We start from the raw sequence: 20,995 nt of genomic DNA on the forward strand, positions 1-20,995 counted from the left end.
AAACATGCAGTATCACAGACCAACACAATAACAAACATTCCAGTCTGGAAACACACACTTCAGAGTAAAATAACTGGTGTTTTTCAGAGAAACGAGTGTGTGAACTTCCTCAAAATCTGCAAACGTGGTATTTTTATGCTTTAGTAGAGTGTAAAAGTTACATACAGCGCCTTTAACTAAAACCATAAAAAATATAGAAACATTTGTGTTGTTTATTAGTTAACATGAAATGAAAATAAAAAATATTTCTAATGCATTTATTAATATTAGTTTATATATCAAGTCCCGCTGTAGTCAATAATCGTATCCCTTAAAACTCACCAAACTGACATATTTAAACGTTTTTCCTTGAAAACAAATTTCTGCATGCCTTAAAATATCTTGAATGTAACCCGACACCCTTGCCTCATTTAGTATACGCTATGAATATGCAAATGAGCCCCGCCTCCACTCACTCACTCACTCAGCTCAGAGGTCCACTGTTTGGCGATCACACATTGATCTGATTGGTTACAAGGTAGTTTGTATATGTGTGTTTTCAGTAGTCTGTAACCGTAATGTGTTCAGTAAGCCGTCGGCTTTAATTTAATAAAGTAAACGGCTCTATTTATGACGTGTAATTTGCATATTATAGGATACAGTGTTCCCACACCTTCTGACTAATGTATTTCCAGTCTTCCTCGTTTACGGCATACACGTATATCATCTTCTCGGCTGCTCGCGATTAGCTTTGGGAATCAAATAATCGATTACAATTCTGCAAATACTTGGTCAAGAATCTGAATAATTATAAAATTTAAATTGATTCCTCTTGATCATTTCAACTCGTTCTTGACTGAATAACTTTTGTAACTACATTTGTCATGTATATTTTATTTATAAAATGCAATTATTTTACATTTGATTACAGTTTCTGTACCTGAAAATCTTAAAACGCTGTTTATTTCAATCATATCTATATTTAGTTGTATCTATTTGTTGCTATTTTTTATTTTATTTGTTTATGAGAGTTTACTTGTCTTAAATAATGCTTGAAATTTATATAAGTTAGGCTAGTTGTTTTTCTATGGTATTTTTAAATAAGTTCCTTGTGTAAGTGTGTGTGTGTGTGTGAGGTAAAAGGACACAAGCTCTTGAAGCTCCGCCTCCTGTACCGGGAGCAGCAGCTCATTTGCATTTAAAGGGACAGACATGAAACAACGCATTTTTCACTCACTCAAAAAAGGAATATTTTTAACATGCTATATTAATATGTTGGTTTTTGTTCATGATATTCCACTTAAATTAAATGTTTTGCAATAAGACTAAATGTGAATGATATCTAAGTTTTTTTTTTTTTACCTTATTGGAGTCGAAATTAGGAATCGATAAGCATTATCGGACTTGTTAAAGTTGAACCGTACTGATGCAGGGAAGCTGTAACTGAGACTCCCGAGGTCTGGTTTCTTCCAGGGTGTTGTCGGAGGAGTGATGATCATAACGCCCAACAACATCATGTTCGACCCGCACAAGTCGGACCCGCTGGTGATCGAGAACGGCTGTGAGGAGTACGGGCTGATCTGCCCCATGGAGGAGGTGCTGTCGGTCGCGCTGTATGACGACGTGTCCCGCATGAAGCTCAAGGACGCGCTGCCGTCGTAAGAAAATACTCTTACATTTACCTTCCTTAAAGCGGTGGTTGAGTATGATTCCACTTTTCTAACTGTAGTTAGTGTGTAATGTTGTGTTTGATCATAAACAACATCTGCAAAGTTACAACGCTCAAAGTTCAAAGCAAAGGGAGATATTTGCTTTTAAAGAAATCGCTTTTTAAGGACTACAACAAACGGCTGGTAGGAACTACACGACATTCCTCCCGGGTTAGTGACATCACAAACCCTAAAATTTACATAAACCCCGCCCCCTGAACACGATTTATAGATTATCATGACAGAATATGCTAATCAATGACTAGAAGATATCTTTTTTTAAATGATTGTGCTTGTGTTCGCTGTTTTAAAGGTGGACTGTGTAATATTTTGGAGGATCTGTTGACAGAAATGCAATATCATATACATAACTGTTTTCAATGATGTATGAAGACCTTATATAATGAACCGTTTTTATTAACGGATGAATGTTTTTATTATCTTAGAATGAGCATTTCTGTCTACATACACCGCGGGTGTGTAAAATTTACACACTGCACCTTTAAGTGTCAGCATTATATAAAAGGCTTTTATTATGTAATCTGTGATCAGCTACTTCCTGTGTCTTGTTCATTTGAGGAGTTTTAACGGCTCTATTGTTTGATTCAGGAAATATTTAAGTGTGCATGGATCAAATTAAATAAATTTAGGTTGATATTTTAACACTGTAGTAACCAAAACCGTTCCAGCTAATTGTTGGGTTAATTATTTATTTTAATTTTAATTCATATGTTTTAATTAATAAATTAAATTATTTTATTATTTCCGTTAAAACTATTTGATTTAATAAATGTTTTTATTTGAACTTTATTTATTCTCCTAATGATATATTTATTTTAATTTTCATTTATTTGTATATTTTATGTTTTTTAATTGTTTACGTTTTTTAATTTATTTATTCATTTATTCTGATTAAAACTATTTGATTTATTAAATGCATTTATTTGAACTTATTTATTCTCCTTAATTTTTAATGATTTATTTTATATATATTATTTTTTAAATTATTTTTATTATTATTATTATTATTTTTATGTTTTATTTATTTAATTTGTTAATTAAATTTTTTTTTTTTAATTTTTTTTATTAAATGCTCTTATTTGGATTTAATTTAATTTTTAATTATATATTTATTGTATTTTAATTTATTTATTTTCAATATTTATTTGTTATTGATTTATTTGAATGTTAATTTTTTCTTATTTATTTTCATTAATTTGTTTTTATTTATTTGCTTATTCACTCACTCATTCATTCATTCCCAAAAAGCCTCTTTTTAGCATCCCAGTGGCAAAGCGAACGATATGCATGTTAAGTGTAAAGTCTGTACTTTATAAACGGTGTGATCGTTGCATTTCTTTTCCTTTTTTCTTGACATGTTTATTCAGTGTTAACATGATCAATGTACAATGTGCCTCCCTGAAGTAAATAGAAATGCAGTAATTTAACCGAAAATCTTCAAAATATTGTGACACGAGTTTCAAATAAACTACAGAAACAACTCCAAAGCAAAAAAGATAGTGTATAAATGATCAAATGCATGCATAAATGTCCCTAACACATCTGATAAGGATGCATATCTAGCGGTTTGTAATCTACAGCATCCAGTGTGTGTGTCGTTGCCCCAGAAAAAGTCCAGGATACTTTCTCAAATTTGTTGCATATTTTACGCATTTCTTCTTCTCCGCCCTTGCACACTCGTCCCATAGACTTCAACTCTAAGTCTATTACTGTAGTGCAATTCTATTTTTAGGGACGAATCAAGATATGTAAATCACTTTAAATATGAATCTTTCTCTCAGCCATCAGTCCATTTTTTCATTCATCCCATTTTAGTTCTAATTTGACACCAAACATCACTTAAGTTTTGTCATGTTTATTTGTCATGTTTTGTTCAGTTGTCTTGCGTTTGTTCATTTTGGATGTTTTGTTTGTTTTTCTCTCTTTTAATTTCACATCTTCCCCCTCATGATGATGATGATGATGATCCGTGATAATAGTGATGAACCGCGGGATCTCTGTCCGTTATACAGGCCTGGCGAGTGGGAAGAGCTTCCCTCAGAACGAGATCTGAACCCTTTTAGTCGCTACGAGGCTCTCGGGGCGCCTAATCGACCAATCGTATTAGACGATATCGAGTCGGCCGTCTCTGAGATCTCAGAAAGCCAAATCGCTGACAAATCCCCGTCGGATGAAGGTTTTACTGAACTCGAGTTGCTGCAAAGTGACTCGAACACTACTTGCCCCGGCCAGGAGGGGGCGTCACTTCAGGAGCACAGAAAAACACCCACACGGATGACAATGGACCAAAAAGACAAATCCGTGAGGTCTTTTAATGCGGAGGAAGAGGAAGAGGAAGACGAAGGGCTTCACAATCGCTCCACGGATGACACCGCGGATCTGCTACGGTCTCTGGTGCATGATGGGAAGGAGGCTGCCATAGAAGTGAGCAAAACAAGCGGTGAAACTTTAGTGAACGGTGTCTTTGCAATCGAAAACGACCAAAAAAGCAAGGTGACCCCAGAGGATTCTGGGAAATGTAGTCCACCGGGAGCACATGTTGAGGACAATAAGGGACCGAACGCAGACGTACAGCTTCTTTCCGAAGCGGAGAAACGCAGACGGGCCAGTGAGGCCGAGATGAAGTCGTGGCTCGTGAAGACGATGCACAGACCAATCGAAGGTGAGTTTTATTTTGATTGACAGGACAGACCAACCAATCACAGCCAAGGAGTGTTTTTAAGCATGCACTTTCTAAAACTAGTGAGCTTCTTTGCTGTCTACGGTCTGCTTTCTACATAGGCAGTGTTATTTTAGAGTTATTTAAATGTAAAAACAGCTTTTTTGCAGTGCATTATGGGATTGCCTTCTCCATGAAAGATATGCAATTGTGCTTGATAATTTTTCTCAGCGAGTAAAGAATGAATATTGCCTTTTGTGTTGAAAATGTGTAAATGCGGCCATCATAGGCAGTGCTATTTTAGAGTTATTTAAACATTAAAACAGCTTTTTGCAATGCATTCTTTTTTTAATTTGTACATTTTTATTTTATTAACAAGACATGCATATACAAAGTAACAGACCAATGACATATACACACAAGTACACATAAACACATATACACACTTTATACACTACTTTATACATGTATAGTAGTGTATAAAGGTACAGTAATTATTTTAATGTATAATATAACAAACTATATATATTTTTTTCTTCTTCTTTTTTTAGTGATACAAAAAGTATAGATATAAACTCACCGAGTGATTAATAGATATCTAGACAATTTAAAAGAATAATAATAATAATATTAGTAGTAATAATAGTGCCAGTAGAAGCAGCAGTAATAATAGCAATATGAACAGCACTTATACTGACAATAATATTAATAATAATAACAATATAATCTGACTTTAGACCAGTCCGTGAAAAAATTGCAGACTAAATATCACTATTCTCTAGTTCTGGGAGCCATGCAATGCATTCTGGGATTGCCGCCTTCACAAACGATATGCAAAGCTGCTTGATCATTTTTCCCAGAGAGTAGAGAATGAATAATGCTCAATGTTGTGTTGAACATGTCTAAGGCTGTGTGTTTACTTCAGTGTGTCTCTCAGCATGGGTTTAACGTGACATTGGAAAGACAAACAACGGTTGAACACTTGCGTAAGATCCCGTCTGGCCCTGAGCAGAATCAACATGAGGACCGATGTCTCTTAACCCGGTCAATTTGACCCCCATAGGAATGAATGAGTTCACATCGAAAAACCTAAAAATGCTAAAACTTTACCAAAAAATTATTTAATAATGTCTGCATGTGTATCTGAATGCAAACTGAAGAGAAACTGACTTTAGGACCCAGCGGAACAGCTCGTTTGTTCCATATAGAGATATAAGGCCATCTAGAGTCATGAAATATCATGATATATTAACATTTTCCACAAGAGGTCGACAAACACACCCGATGCAAGACATTTAGAGCTGAATTAAAAGAGTTATGCATGAAATTGTGTTATTTTTAATTTAAAGGAGAACTCCGGTCAATTTTAACATTGAGCTCATTTTTTTGTAAATTTGGAGTGCTGTCAATACAGAGAACAACTACAAAAATCGGTGTTGCCTACACCGTGTTATCCTCTTTTTAAAATTTGCACCCTATTGACTTCAATGGGGCAAGTTTTAAACCTGCTTTTAGCCTCTTAACATCCTTATTGTTTCATTACAAGTGCCCAGCCATGTTAGATGATAACTTCAGAGTGAACACGAGTGAATCTGACTGCATTAGATGTGAAAGATATGAATAAAAATGATGTTATATCAGCCAGCGCACAGACCTGTATTTAGTTCCTGTTTTCGGTCGAAGTCCAAAGTAGTCGATTGTCGAGTTCACGCGCATAGGTTTAGTTACATATGATCACGCGCGTGAACTCGACAATCGACTACTTTGGACTTCGACCAAAAACAGGAACTAAATACAGGTCTGTGCGCTGGCTGATATAACATCATTTTTATTCATATCTTTCACATCTAATGCAGTCAGATTCACTCGTGTTCACTCTGAAGTTATCATCTAACATGGCTGGGCACTTGTAATGAAACAATAAGGATGTTAAGAGGCTAAAAGCAGGTTTAAAACTTGCCCCATTGAAGTCAATAGGGTGCAAATTTTAAAAAGAGGATAACACGGTGTAGGCAACACCGATTTTTGTAGTTGTTCCCTGTATTGACAGCACTCCAAATTTACAAAAAAATGAGCTCAATGTTAAAATTGACCGGAGTTCTCCTTTAAGTTGAAAGAATGTGCTTAAATTACCATTATTAACTATTGTTTATTGATCAAATCAGGTAAATAAAAAAGAACAAAAAATAAATTAAATATTTCTAAAATTATATAAAATAAGCCTTCTGACAAAAAAAGTATAATTTCAGGGCTTCGGGTCATTTTGACCCGCGAGGGAAAGATGTTAGAAAGTGTGCGAGGGAGAAGGAGAAGTACAGGCCGGGTTTGCTGATGTCAGATCTGATTCGCAGACATGCTGCTGTTCAACGAGGAGAAGAGCAAAGCTCCGCCCATGTTCCTCTGCTTTAAGGTGGGCAAGCCAATGAGGAAGTCGTTTGCCACGGGCCGGACCTCAAGCCCCGCCCACTCGCTGCCTGGGAGGGGCCGCAAGCCGGAGTATTGGTTCGCTGTGCCGCAAGAAAGGTATACAAAGCATTTATAATTTATAAGCAAAATTATTTTTTAGAATATAAAAAGTACACTAGGACTTAAATATTTCTGCTTTAAACGATATTTAATAATTAGATAAGTGTTATTATCAATGTTGAAAATGGTTGTGCTGCTTCATATTTTTTGTAAAAACAGAATTTTGTTTTTCATAAATAGAAAATTCAAAAGAACAGCATTTATTTGACATATTCATCTTTTTTTTCATTTCTTTACTGTCGCTTTTGAATGATCTAATTTATCCTTGCTGAATAAATTAATTGATTTCTCTCCCAATTTTTTTTAAATTGCGATTAATCAATACATTTAAAAAAGTTTGTATATGTATATATATATATATATATTATATACATGCATGCATACACACACTCAAATATTATATATTTACAAACTTTTATGTTAGCTGTGATTCATCGCGATTAATAGATTTGATCTGTCACTTTTGAACAATTTAATGCATCTTTGCTGAATAAATGTATTAATTTCTCCAAAAAGAATCGCAATTAATCCATTAATACAGATAAAAAAAAGTTTGTTTATATTTATAAATATATATACGTGTGTGTGTGTGTGTGTGTGTGTGTGTGTGTGCTCCTAACCAACCGCTCTGCTTTAGAGTGGACCACCTGTACTCGTTCTTCATCCAGTGGTCTCCCGATGCGTACGGGAAGGACGCTCAGGAGCAGGGCTTCGTGGTCGTGGAGAAAGACGAGCTCACCATGATCGACAACTTCTTCAGTGACCCGGTTCCTCGCAGCTGGGAGGTGAGCAACACACCTGAGAGAAACACCTGCAGGAATAACTGACGGCGGGCCGTTGAATTCAGCGAAAATAATGCAAAATACTCAGGTGTGCATTATTTTCTAATATTTCAACGGCCCGGAGTGAATTATTCTGCTTATACTGCGGTTACAACACCTCAAGACATTGTTCAGATTATTTATTTCAAGACATTTATCAGGTTTTTGTCCTTAAAACGGTTGTGTGTGGAACTAATTTCTTGCGCATCTCATCCCACGCCTCCGTTGCTGATTCCAAAACGCCATTTTAGAGCCACTGATAGCAGATTAATGCAGTTATTAATACAGTTATTAGAGAGAGAGATGAAGTGTGTGTGAATTACCTGAGTCTGTGTGTCTCTGTGTTCGACAGCAGTGTCTCGACTAATAGTGAAACTGTAAGTTTATCTGCTTCAAGAACAGTTAGTTCCTCGCTAGTGAGAAATGTCATGTAGCTTTTAAGTTGCTGAACAATTTTACTGATAAATTGTGTGTGTCGAAACCTGCCGGAACTACTTTCCCAGAAATTTACTGCACACCTTAGAACGTTCGTCAACCAATCAGATTCAAGCGTTCAACAGACCCGTAGTATACACTTAGTTGACTTGTGTACTTACATTTTCACAAATGTTTCAAACAACGTTTAAATCCAGAGAAATCAAGTCGTTTTTAACAAGTGTAGCGGTCCGTGTCATTGGTCACCTGTCAGTGATGTCATATCCACATTGACCTCAATTCCCGCTTTTACTTTTGTAGACACCAAACATCAAAGACGTTTTAATATATTATGTGTTTTATTAGACAGGTGATCAACTGTTGTGATACTTTTATCAACAGAAAACTAATCATTGTTATATAGTTCAGAGCTTTATTTGTATCTTTTTTCAAATCTTTAATTGCATGCCATTTAACAACAAAGTTATTCAGCTTTTATTAATATGATATTCTAATATTGATCTAGTTTACTGCAAAGTGGAACAAGTTATGTTAAAACAAAACTTTCAACACACTCGCATGTATGTTTAGTATGATTGTTGTGATCGAGTGAAACAGCGCTGCGTTACCCAACAATTTATAAAGGATTATAAAGTCAGAGTATAAAAAGATTCAATAAATATGAGAATAAAATATGTTGGAAACATGTTTGTCCTGTAGATCATCACGATTAATGAGGCCAAGAGACGGCAGAGCTTCAGCTTCGAGGACGAGGAGCCGGTGGATCTTCTTCCAGTGCTGATGGACCCCAGCGCGCTCCTGGAGGACACACACATCGAGAAGGTCTGCTTTACTTGACACTCCAACTACTGACTTATGAACCGTCCGTTCGGATTTATTTGCTAGTTTGCTATGAAGTGAAAAGTGGGGATCATTGTGACTAGTATTTAATATTGAACAATATTATTGACCTGCTGCATTGACACCATTATATGAGAGCTGGACGATGACATCTTGGTTTTCTCCAGAGCGGCTTTATGAATTTTTTTCATTAATAACTAAATTAATAACTTTTTTACAACAAAAATGAAACATCACTGAACTTACTTAAAGGGGTGGTTGAGTATGATTTCACTTTTCTAACTTTAGTTAGTGTGTAATGAAGAGCTCTTGAAGCTCCGCCCCCTGTGCCGGGAGCAGCAGCTCATTTGCATTTAAAGGGACAGACAAAAACTGTTTTTTCTCACCCTCAAAAAGTGACGATTTGAACATGCTACATAAAAATATCTGTGTGGTATTTTGAGCTAAAACTTCACACACACACTCTGGGGACATCAGAGACTTAATTTACATCTTGTGAAAAGGGCATTACACCACCGCTTTAAGGGATAGTTCACCCAAACATGAACATTATGATTTACTCTCCCTCAAGCCATCCTAGATGTATATGACATTCTTCTGTCAGACGAACACAATCAGAGTTATATTAAAAAATGTCCTGGCTCTTCCAAGCTTTATAATGGCAGTGAATGGACGTATATCTTTGAAAGTCCATCAAACTTAACCTTAACTTTATTAACCGGAGGTTAATAAAGGCCTTCTGAAGTGAAGCGATGCTTTCATGTAAGAAAAATATCCATATTTAAAAATGTATCGACTAAAATAACGCATCGCTTCTCTTCAGAAGGCCTTTGTTAACCCCTGCCGAGCCACGTGGAGCACTTCAATGATGGATAGATGCACTTTTATGATGACAGATGCACTTTTATGATGATAGATGCACTTTTATGATGACAGATGCACTTTTATGATGATAGATGCACTTTTATGATGACAGATGCACTTTTATGATGATAGATGCACTTTTATGATGACAGATGCACTTTTATGATAATAGATGCACTTTTATGATGATAGATGCACTTTTATGATGATAGATGCACTTTTATGATGATAGATGCACTTTTATGATGACAGATGCACTTTTATGATGGATAGATGCACTTTTATGATGACAGATGCACTTTTATGATGATAGATGCACTTTTATGATGGATAGATGCACTTTTATGATGGATAGATGCACTTTTATCATGGATAGATGTACTTTTATGATAGATAGATGCACTTTTATCATGGATAGATGCACTTTTATGATGGATAGATGCACTTTTATGATGATAGATGCACTTTTATGATGGATAGATGCACTTTTATGATGGATAGATGCACTTTTATGATGATAGATGCACTTTTATGATGGATAGATGCACTTTTATGATGATAGATGCACTTTTATGATGGATAGATGCACTTTTATCATGGATGGATGCACTTTTATGATGATAGATGCACTTTTATGATGGATAGATGCACTTTTATGATGGATAGATGCACTTTTATGATGAATAGATGCACTTTTATGATGATAGATGCACTTTTATGATGATAGATGCACTTTTATGATGGATAGATGCACTTTTATGATGATAGATGCACTTTTATGATGGATAGATGCACTTTTATGATGATAGATGCACTTTTATGATGATAGATGCACTTTTATGATGATAGATGCACTTTTATGATGGATAGATGCACTTTTATGATGGATAGATGCACTTTTATGATGGATAGATGCACTTTTATGATGATAGATGCACTTTTATGATGGATAGATACACTTTTATGATGGATAGATGCAGTTTTATGATGAATAGATGCACTTTTATGATGATAGATGCACTTTTATGATGGATAGATGCACTTTCATGATGGATAGATGCACTTTTATGATAATAGATGCACTTTTATCATGGATAGATGCACTTTTATCATGGATAGATGCACTTTTATGATGGATAGATGCACTTTTATGATGGATAGATGCACTTTTATGATGATAGATGCACTTTTATGATGGATAGATGCACTTTTATGATGGACAGATGCACTTTTATGATGGATAGATGCACTTTTATGATGATAGATGCACTTTTATGATGATAGATGCACTTTTATGATGGATAGAAGCACTTTTATGATGGACAGATGCACTTTTATGATGGACAGATGCACTTTTATGATGGATAGATGCACTTTTATGATGGACAGATGCACTTTTATGATGGATAGATGCGCTTTTATGATGGATAGATGCACTTTTATGATGGACAGATGCGCTTTTATGATGGATAGATGCGCTTTTATGATGGAAAGATGCACTTTTATCATGGAAAGATGCACTTTTATCATGGATAGATGCACTTTTATGATGGACAGATGCACTTTTATGATGGATAGATGCACTTTTGTGATGGATAGATGCACTTTTATGATGGATAGATGCACTTTTATGATGGACAGATGCACTTTTATGATGGATAGATGCACTTTTATGATGGATAGATGCACTTTTATGATGGACAGATGCACTTTTATGATGGATAGATGCGCTTTTATGATGGATAGATGCACTTTTATGATGGACAGATGCACTTTTATGATGGATAGATGCGCTTTTATGATGGAAAGATGCACTTTTATCATGGATAGATGCACTTTTATGATGGACAGATGCACTTTTGTGATGGACAGATGCACTTTTGTGATGGATAGATGCACTTTTGTGATGGATAGATGCACTTTTATGATGGATAGATGCACTTTTATGATGGACATATGCACTTTTATGATGGATAGATGCACTTTTATGATGGATAGATGCGCTTTTATGATGGAAAGATGCACTTTTATGATGGATAGATGCACTTTTATGATGGATAGATGCACTTTTATGATGGACAGATGCACTTTTATGATGGATAGATGCACTTTTATGATGATAGATGCACTTTTATGATGATAGATGCACTTTTATCATGATAGATGCACTTTTATCATGGATAGATGCACTTTAATGGACTTCCAAAGACATACACCAATCCACTGCCATTATAAAGCTCAGAAGAACCAGGACATTTTTTTAATAACTCGGATTGTATTTGTCTTAAAGAAGAATGTCATATACACCTAGCATGGCTTCAGAGTGAGTAAATCATGGGCTAATGTTCATTTCTGGGTGAACTATCCCTTTAAGCCGGACTGTGATGCTATTTTCTTCTGGAAACACACTTTGTTGCATTATTTTCCTGTCATCTCTGTAAAGCTGCTTTGAAATGCTGTATAAATAAAGGTGACTTGATTTGACTGGTTTGCCGCTCTTCTCTGCAGTTGTCGACTCGTTTGCCGGCGCGTGTTCAGGGTTATCCGTGGCGTCTCGTCTACAGTACAGTCGTACACGGGACCAGCCTGAAAACCCTGTACAGAAACCTGATGGAGCTGGACTGCCCTGTGCTGATGGTCATCAAAGACATGGACAACCAGGTACACACACTCCTGTTACTGCTGGGTGGTATACCGGTTCATACCGGTGTTTTTTTATGATATTAATTTTTAACATACCGCAATACCGGAGTATGTCACTTTAACAACGTTGGGAAATCGGCACGACACTGTTTGAGGGTCTTTTCACTGTAACTGTGGTGATGCACAGCTGTGTGTGTGACTGATCGTGATGATGAAGATGGATCGGTTAAACTATAATTGATAGCTGTCAAATTATATTACAGTGTTTCCCATACATTGGTTCACAATATCAACTCTGCCCGCCACGAGTAGATTTTCCAAAAGGCTTTGACGTCGTTGAATAAATGTGAGAATTAGGGCTGTCACTTTTTATTCAACATTCGAATATACATTCGAACATGACGTGAAATATCCGTAATCGAACTACAAATAAAATATCCGGTTTTTAAAGTGCCATGTCATAGCGCATTTTTTACAGTCTATGATTAGACCATTTGGAGATATTCGAAAATATTCAAATACATAGCTTGGTATTTGATATCCGTTCGAATGAGATTTTTCTCAAATGTGACCGCCCTAGTGAGAATTGCACGTTTTTAGAAATGTTTCAATGTTATTTCCATTGAATCTTTCCTGATAAAGCAGCGTTTATGGGGAACGCTACAGTGGAAACCTTGTTTCTGCCTCTCCTACAGCGCCTCCAACTCTTTATAAACGGCATCATTTTGTGAGGCCTTGCAAACCTGTATTAATATGTGTTTTTTTCTACAATATTCACTCATGACAGTAAAATAGGGCATTCTAAGTTAATCTACAGAAGTATTTCCTCTCTCAATCAGTAGAAAATGTGGTTAACACCCAGTAGAGTGCGGATCGGGCCGAATTTTTCTGTCCGAGCCCGGCCCGCGTCCGACAGAGCAGTAACAGAACCCGACCCGAGCCCGACAGGCATAAAGATATTTATGTTCGAGCCCGACCCGAGCCCGACAGTTAAAATCCAATTTTTTTCTCATACTAATGACAATTGTACGTTTTTTTGTGTGGAAAGCCGCTTTTGTTAAGCAACTGAAAGGCATTCGGAAATGTCAACAGGACAAGCGCATCAGCGCGCGGAGCAACAAGCGCTCTTAACACAGGCGCGCGCACATTATGCACGTGTTTCGTTGTCACGGCAACATAAACAAATGTCCGCACACAGGCAGACGGATGTTATGGTAATATTTTACATGTATTTTAATCACAAAAACGAACGTTTGCATCAAGTGAAAGCATCAGACACATCGGCTACCTACATAATAAGCTGTTTTAAATTAAAAATGTTCAATGCCTTATCGCGCTGATGTGACCGAGCCCGACCCGAACCCGAACATCATTTCTAAATATCTGTCCGAACCCAGCCCGGCCCAGCGGGTCCCGTCGGGGTCGGGTATCCATCCTCTAACACCCGGTCATGCTTAAAAAAATTTTAAAATACTGTAAACGTATAATTTTGAAAAAAAAAAATGTTTCAATGTTATTTCAAATGAATCTTTCCTGATAAAGCAGGGTTTATGGGGAACGTTACAGTGGAAACCGCTGTTTCTGCCGCTCCTACAGCGCCTCCTGCTGGGAACTATTTGAACAGCCTTGCAAACCTGTATTAATACTAGTGTGGATTTTTTTCTACAATATTCACTCATGACAGTAAAATAGGGCATTCTAAGTCAATCGACTGCAGTATTTGCTCTCTCAATCAGCAGTAAAATGTGGTTAACACCCAGTCATGCTTATAAATAAATAAAAATACCGTCATATACTGTGAAACCAGGATCATTTTGAAAAATACCGTGATCTGGATTTTTGGTCTGCCGCCTACGGTTTTTTTTGGTTACACCAACCTACGCTGTTGGTGTAAAACCGGCGAAAATTGTCATGTTGAAAAACCCGTAATTTTCTCCTGCAGATTTTTGGAGCGTTTTCCACTCACCCTTTCCGAGTGAGTGAGCACTGTTATGGCACAGGAGAGACCTTCCTCTACAGCTTCTGCCCGGAGATCAAGGTGTGTTGCTACATAGATTTTTAAGGACAAAATTTATGAAAAATGTCCTTGCAAGTGCTTTACCTGGCAACCACCCAGAACACCGTAGCAGCTGCCTAGCAACACCCTAGAAACCACTCAGGAACATTGGCAACCACATAGCAATGCCTTAGCAACCTCTCAGGACATCTTAGCAACTGTTTGGCAATGTCCTGGCAACCAATCAGAACACTTTAGTAACTGCCTAGCAACACACTAGAAACCACTCAGAAATATTGGCAACCGCATAGCAATGCCTTAGCAACCACCCAGAACATCTTAGCAACTGTTTGACAATGTCCTGGCAACCAATCAGAACACCTTAGCAACACACTAGAAACAACTCAGAAATATTGGCAACCGCATAGCAACCACCCAGAACATCTTAGCAACTGTTTGGCAATGTCCTGGCAACCAATCAGAACACATTTTCAACCGCCAGACAACCACCCAGACTAAAGTGTTCATGGTGGTTGCTTGGCGGTTTAAAATGTATTCTAATTCGTTGCCAGGACATTGCCAAAAAGTTGCTAAGATGTTCTGGGTGCTTGCCTAGCAACACCCTAGAAACCACCCAGAGAATGATAGTTACCGTTAAAAAAATGCCCTAGCAACCAGATAGATAATGTCTGTAACCGCTTAGTAACCAGCAACCCACCAAAGCTCCCTAGCAACAATCTTGTAACAGCATAGAACCTCTCATAGCTCAATTCAAACACCCAGAACACCCTAACAACGGTTTCTAGCAACACCCTAGAAACCGTTACAACAATAACCGTTAAGTAATGCACTTGCATTACTCAGAAAATGTTAGCAATAGCTTTTTAATCAGTAACCCACCAGCTCCTTAGCAACAATCTTGGAACAGCTTAGCAACCCCTCAGAGGTCCCTAGCAACACCCTAGCAACCACACAGAACCCCTTATCAATTGCCTAGCATGAGCAATGTCTAAATCTTTTCAAACTGAAAATCGGTTTATATTGCCCATATAATCAGGCCTCAATACCCTCGGACTTCAAAAATCATTTAAATAATGACACTCGACGTCCTTTACCTTCAGGTGTACCGCTGGACGGGAGAAAACTCCTACTTTGTGAAAGGAAACACGGATTCCCTTCAGATCGGAGGAGGAGGGTGAGTTCAGAAACATGCTAACCTGCCGTACATGCGTGTCTCTCTCAAAAATGTAAATTAGCCCATGATTTATTCACCCTGAAGCCATCATAGGTGTATATGAGATTCTTCTTTCAGACGAATACAATCTGAGCTATATTAAAAAATGACCTGGCTCTTCAAAGGTTTATAATGGCAGTGAATGGACGTTTTTGTTTTGAAGTCCATAAAAGTGCATCTCACACACAGACAGACTGACAGACAGAGACAGACACACACACACACACAGACAGACACACGCACACACACATACACAGAGACACACACACACAGAGACAGACACACACAGACACACGCACACACACACACACAGAGACAGACTGACAGACAGACAGAGGCAGACACAGGTCAGTGCATCTATTCATCAAAAAAGTTAGATTTTTATGACTTTTATGATGGACAGATGCACTTTTATGATGGACAGATGCACTTTTATGATGGATAGATGCACTTTTATGATGGACAGATGCACTTTTATGATGGACAGATGCACTTTTATGATGGATAGATGCACTTTTATGATGGATAGATGCACTTTTATGATTGATAGATGCACTTTTATTATGGATTGATGCACTTTTATCATGGATAGATGCACTTTTATGATGGATAGATGCACTTTTAGGATTGATAGATGCACTTTTATGATGGATAGATGCACTTTTATGATGGATAGATGCACTTTTATCATGGATAGATGCACTTTTATCATGGATAGATGCACTTTTATGATGGATAGATGCACTTTTATCATGGATAGATGCACTTTTATCATGGATAGATGCACTTTTATGATGGATAGATGCACTTTTATCATGGATAGATGCACTTTTATCATGGATAGATGCACTTTTATGATGGATAGATGCACTTTTATCATGGATAGATGCACTTTTATGATTGATAGATGCACTTTTATCATGGATAGATGCACTTTTATGATGGATAGATGCACTTTTATCATGGATAGATGCACTTATCATGGATAGATGCACTTTTATCATGGATAGATGCACTTTTATCATGGATGGATGCACTTTTATGATGGATAGATGCACTTTTAGGATTGATAGATGCACTTTTATGATGGATAGATGCACTTTTATCATGGATAGATGCACTTTTATCATGGATAGATGCACTTTTATGATGGATAGATGCACTTTTATGATGGATAGATGCACTTTTATGATGGATAGATGCACTTTTATCATGGATAGATGCACTTTTATGATGGATAGATGCACTTTTATGATGGATAGATGCACTTTTATCATGGATAGATGCACTTTTATCATGGATGGATGCACTTTTATGATGGATAGATGCACTTTTATGATGGATAGATGCACTTTTATGATGGATAGATGCACTTTTATGATGGATAGATGCACTTTTATCATGGATAGAAGCACTTTTAGAACCTCGGATTCAGGAGGAACAGTGCGGTTTTCGTCCCGGCCGTGGAACACTGGACCAGCTCTATACCCTCTACAGGGTGCTGGAGGGTTCATGGGAGTTTGCCCAACCAATCCACATGTGTTTTGTGGATTTGGAGAAGGCATTCGACTGTGGAGGGTGCTCCGGGAGTATGGGGTCCGGGGTCCTTTGCTAAGGGCTGTCCGGTCCCTATACGACCGGAGCAGGAGCTTGGTTCGCATTGCCGGCAGTAAGTCAGACTTGTTCCCTGTGCATGTTGGACTTCGGCAGGGCTGCCCTTTGTCGCCTGTTCTGTTCATAATATTTATGGACAGAATTTCTAGGCGCAGCCAGGGGCCGGAGGGTGTCAGGTTCGGGGACCACACGATTTCGTCTCTGCTCTTTGCGGATGATGTTGTCGTGTTGGCCCCATCAGACCAGGACCTTCAGCATGCACTGGGACGGTTTGCAGCCGAGTGTGAAGCGGCTGGGAATCAGCACCTCCAAATCCGAGGCCATGGTCCTCAGTCGGAAAAGGGTGGCTTGCCTACTTCAGGTTGGTGGAGAGTTCCTGCCTCAAGTGGAGGAGTTCAAGTATCTTGGGGTCTTGTTCACGAGTGAGGGAAGGATGGAACGGGAGATTGACAGACGGATCGGTGCAGCTGCTGCAGTAATGCGGTCGATGTACCGGTCTGTCGTGGTGAAGAAAGAGCTGGGCCGCAAGGCGAAGCTCTCGATTTACCGGTCAATCTACGTTCCTACTCTCACCTATGGTCATGAGCTTTGGGTCATGACCGAAAGAACAAGATCCCGGATACAGGCGGCCGAAATGAGCTTTCTCCGCAGAGTGGCTGGGCGATCCCTTAGAGATAGAGATAGAGATCCACTTTTATCATGGATAGATGCACTTTTATCATGGATAGATGCACTTTTATCATGGATAGATGCACTTTTATGATGGATAGATGCACTTTTAGGATTGATAGATGCACTTTTATGATGGATAGATGCACTTTTATGATGGATAGATGCACTTTTATCATGGATAGATGCACTTTTATCATGGATAGATGCACTTTTATCATGGATAGATGCACTTTTATCATGGATAGATGCACTTTTATCATGGATAGATGCACTTTTATCATGGATAGATGCACTTTTATCATGGATGGATGCACTTTTATGATGGATAGATGCACTTTTATGATGGATAGATGCACTTTTATGATGGATAGATGCACTTTTATGATGGATAGATGCACTTTTATGATGGATAGATGCACTTTTATGATGGATAGATGCACTTTTATGGACTTCAAAACAAAAACGTTCATTCACTGCCATTATAAACCTTTGAAGAGCCAGGTAATTTTTTAATATAACTCAGATTGTATTCATCTGAAAGAAGAATCTCATATACACCTATGATTGCTTCAGGGTGAGTCAATCACAGGCAAAAAAAAAATTCATTTTTGGGTGAACTGTCCCTTTAACGCTCACCTGTCCGCTCCCCAGGGGTCGTCTGGGCCTGTGGCTGGACGCTGACCTTTACCACGGCACCACCTCCAAGTGCTCCACCTTCAATAACCTGCCACTGTCCTCCAAACAGGACTTCACCATCCAGAACCTGGAGGTGTGGGCCTTCGAATGAGCAGACGTCGGCACGCTTACGAACCCGCGCGCACTGAGACGCGCTCCTCCACGCTCACGGCATGACACACGACGAAATGTTGGGCGCCGCTTTATCCCGTACTGTACGAGGCTGTTTGTGCAAATCCAGTCATACTCGATGACGTGGTTTTAATAGTTTTCTCCTGGTCTGAGCTTCAGACTAAAGTGCAGAGAGCTTAACCTCCGACACCACACTCCTCCGCCATCCCAGCATGCAATGTTCTCTAGAGACGTTTCCTGCTGACATATAACCAATATATAAACACATTTGTGTACGTGAACGGAGAGGAATGGCTTTCTGGATTGTGTATGATACTCGGGAAGCCGAAGAACCGTATTCGTTGGCCAAATCTGTTGCGTCAGGGTCAGTTGCTCAAATTGAAAATATTTTTTGTTTACATTCGTGGCGATTTGATGCGTTTAGTTCGATTGCGTTTTCATGTTTGTTTGACGAGAGTGCAAGTGAAAGGACGTCCTCCTGGAAATATGAACCACGAATAGTTTCTTTCTGACCAAAGCATTTTATTTGCCTTGTTCTCCAATGTTTTATATCGTTTTCTTTTTGTATTTGAGTTTTTTATATTGAACGTGACGTATAATCATATTCACTACGTGATGATTGTTTTACTGTTTTGTGATATTTTAGGGACCTTTCTAGTTCATTTAAAAGGGAAGCACTTGAAATGAAGAGATGCCAGTATTATTTTTGAACACTATTTCACTAGTAAACAAGTTGCTTCAGTTTCTAGCAAATCAGGTTCACCACTTCACTGTGGGTTTGTGTATGCAATCACTCACTGACTGATGTCACTTCCTGTTATGTCGTGACATCTTTTGGAACGGCGTGAACCGATGCACGAGGTCTGATTGGTTGAATAGTCTTTGGAAATGTCACTCATTTCACTACTAGACAGCATCTGTGGGCATTAACTAACCGTGTTCATTCCGAAGCCGTATTATGTGGTCCATGTAGGGAAAAAAACAAGTTTACAAGCGTTTCACTCTAACAAGTGTCTCTGATTTCGAACACTGTCCAGTTGTGTATGGTAGTCAGTGAATGTCATATTTATTGTGCATTTCTGTGTTTTAAAGTGAACCAAATAAATGCAATAAATAAAGAAATAAATGACTCGTGCTTTAATTGAATTTAACATTTATAATATTTAATACTTCCATAAATTGACACCGGACATACCGTGTTGCTATTAAGAAACGAGACAATGAACTTTAGCAAACTGCTGATTGAAATAACAATGACAAAGTTAACCCCTTATATTGGGCCATTACATATTTAAGACAGTAATATTCTATACTAAAACTAAACCAATCTTGACTAACTATATATCATTTGAAAGCTTACAATCTCTAGTTTACATATTTGGTGACTGATTGTCAAAATAAATGACAGAGGAGCCGTAATTTATCAGTTTGCAGCAAGAATATGTTCATCCTCCTCAGACGTGTTCAGACCTTTATTTTGAAATAGTGATGAACATGAAAAATCATGAAAGAATGGTAGAAACCTCAGATTGTTTTCATGCCAAGAGTTCAGAAGATAGCATCCATTCAATTCTTTTAGAAAAAAAGCTCTGAAATTGTTTTGAATATAAAGAAAACAATAATAGATTCAGCATTAGTGATGTGTCAGCGAGCTATAATGCACATACGTGATCTTCTGTGTTTCTTAGAGGTTGAATTCATCTCAAAATCTGCCAAACTTCCAACACTACTTCTGAATAGGACGAATACTTCATAAATTGTATGAAAATTGTAAAAATAATGGTTCAGACTCAAACAACATATGGAGATGGAGGCGCCCTTATATGGGCAGTGATGTCCACTAGTGGAGAAGTGTGGTACTGCACCCGAACTACATACATTTTTAACATTGTACATTTTCATAAACTCAAACTTCTATAACTTTTTTTCTGTTTTAAGTTCCTTAATTTCACTTCTCCAAAAAAATCTGCCAAATGTCTTCTTTAAAACAAGACCAATCTTACATCTATATTCCAAAGCATTCTTGAATTACAACCATTTAAGTTCAAAATGTGCATTTTCATGTCTATTAAAAAAAGGGGGCACAGCTCAAAGGGTTAATGCATTAACTAACATGAACCAAAAATGTATGTTTAACAGCATTTATTATCATACATTGGTTCACTGTTTAACTAA

The 20,995-nt window shown here is 37.7% G+C and overlaps 1 protein-coding gene across 6 annotated transcripts in view; it reads left to right on the forward strand.

Annotated features, from left to right (window-relative positions):
- ncoa7b (nuclear receptor coactivator 7b) overlaps positions 1-19,959 on the forward strand; it is a 39,408-nt gene extending 19,449 nt beyond the window's left edge. For 3 of the 6 annotated variants that reach the window (XM_079583623.1, XM_079583622.1, XM_079583624.1), the window contains exons 8-16: positions 1,453-1,637; positions 3,689-4,371; positions 6,720-6,891; positions 7,532-7,679; positions 8,850-8,972; positions 12,363-12,515; positions 14,440-14,535; positions 15,615-15,688; positions 18,665-19,959. In XM_079583623.1, coding sequence (XP_079439749.1) covers positions 1,453-1,637; positions 3,689-4,371; positions 6,720-6,891; positions 7,532-7,679; positions 8,850-8,972; positions 12,363-12,515; positions 14,440-14,535; positions 15,615-15,688; positions 18,665-18,800 — 1,770 coding nt within the window. In that variant the 3' untranslated portion in view covers positions 18,801-19,959. The remainder of the gene's footprint in view (positions 1-1,452; positions 1,638-3,688; positions 4,372-6,719; positions 6,892-7,531; positions 7,680-8,849; positions 8,973-12,362; positions 12,516-14,439; positions 14,536-15,614; positions 15,689-18,664) is intronic. The other 3 variants (XM_079583625.1, XM_079583627.1, XM_079583626.1) reach the window with 1 other exon arrangement.
- Positions 19,960-20,995: the final 1,036 nt, after the last annotated feature.

This window comes from Phoxinus phoxinus, assembly GCF_949152265.1.
Source record: "Phoxinus phoxinus genome assembly, chromosome: 16".
NCBI lineage: Eukaryota > Metazoa > Chordata > Actinopteri > Cypriniformes > Leuciscidae > Phoxinus > Phoxinus phoxinus.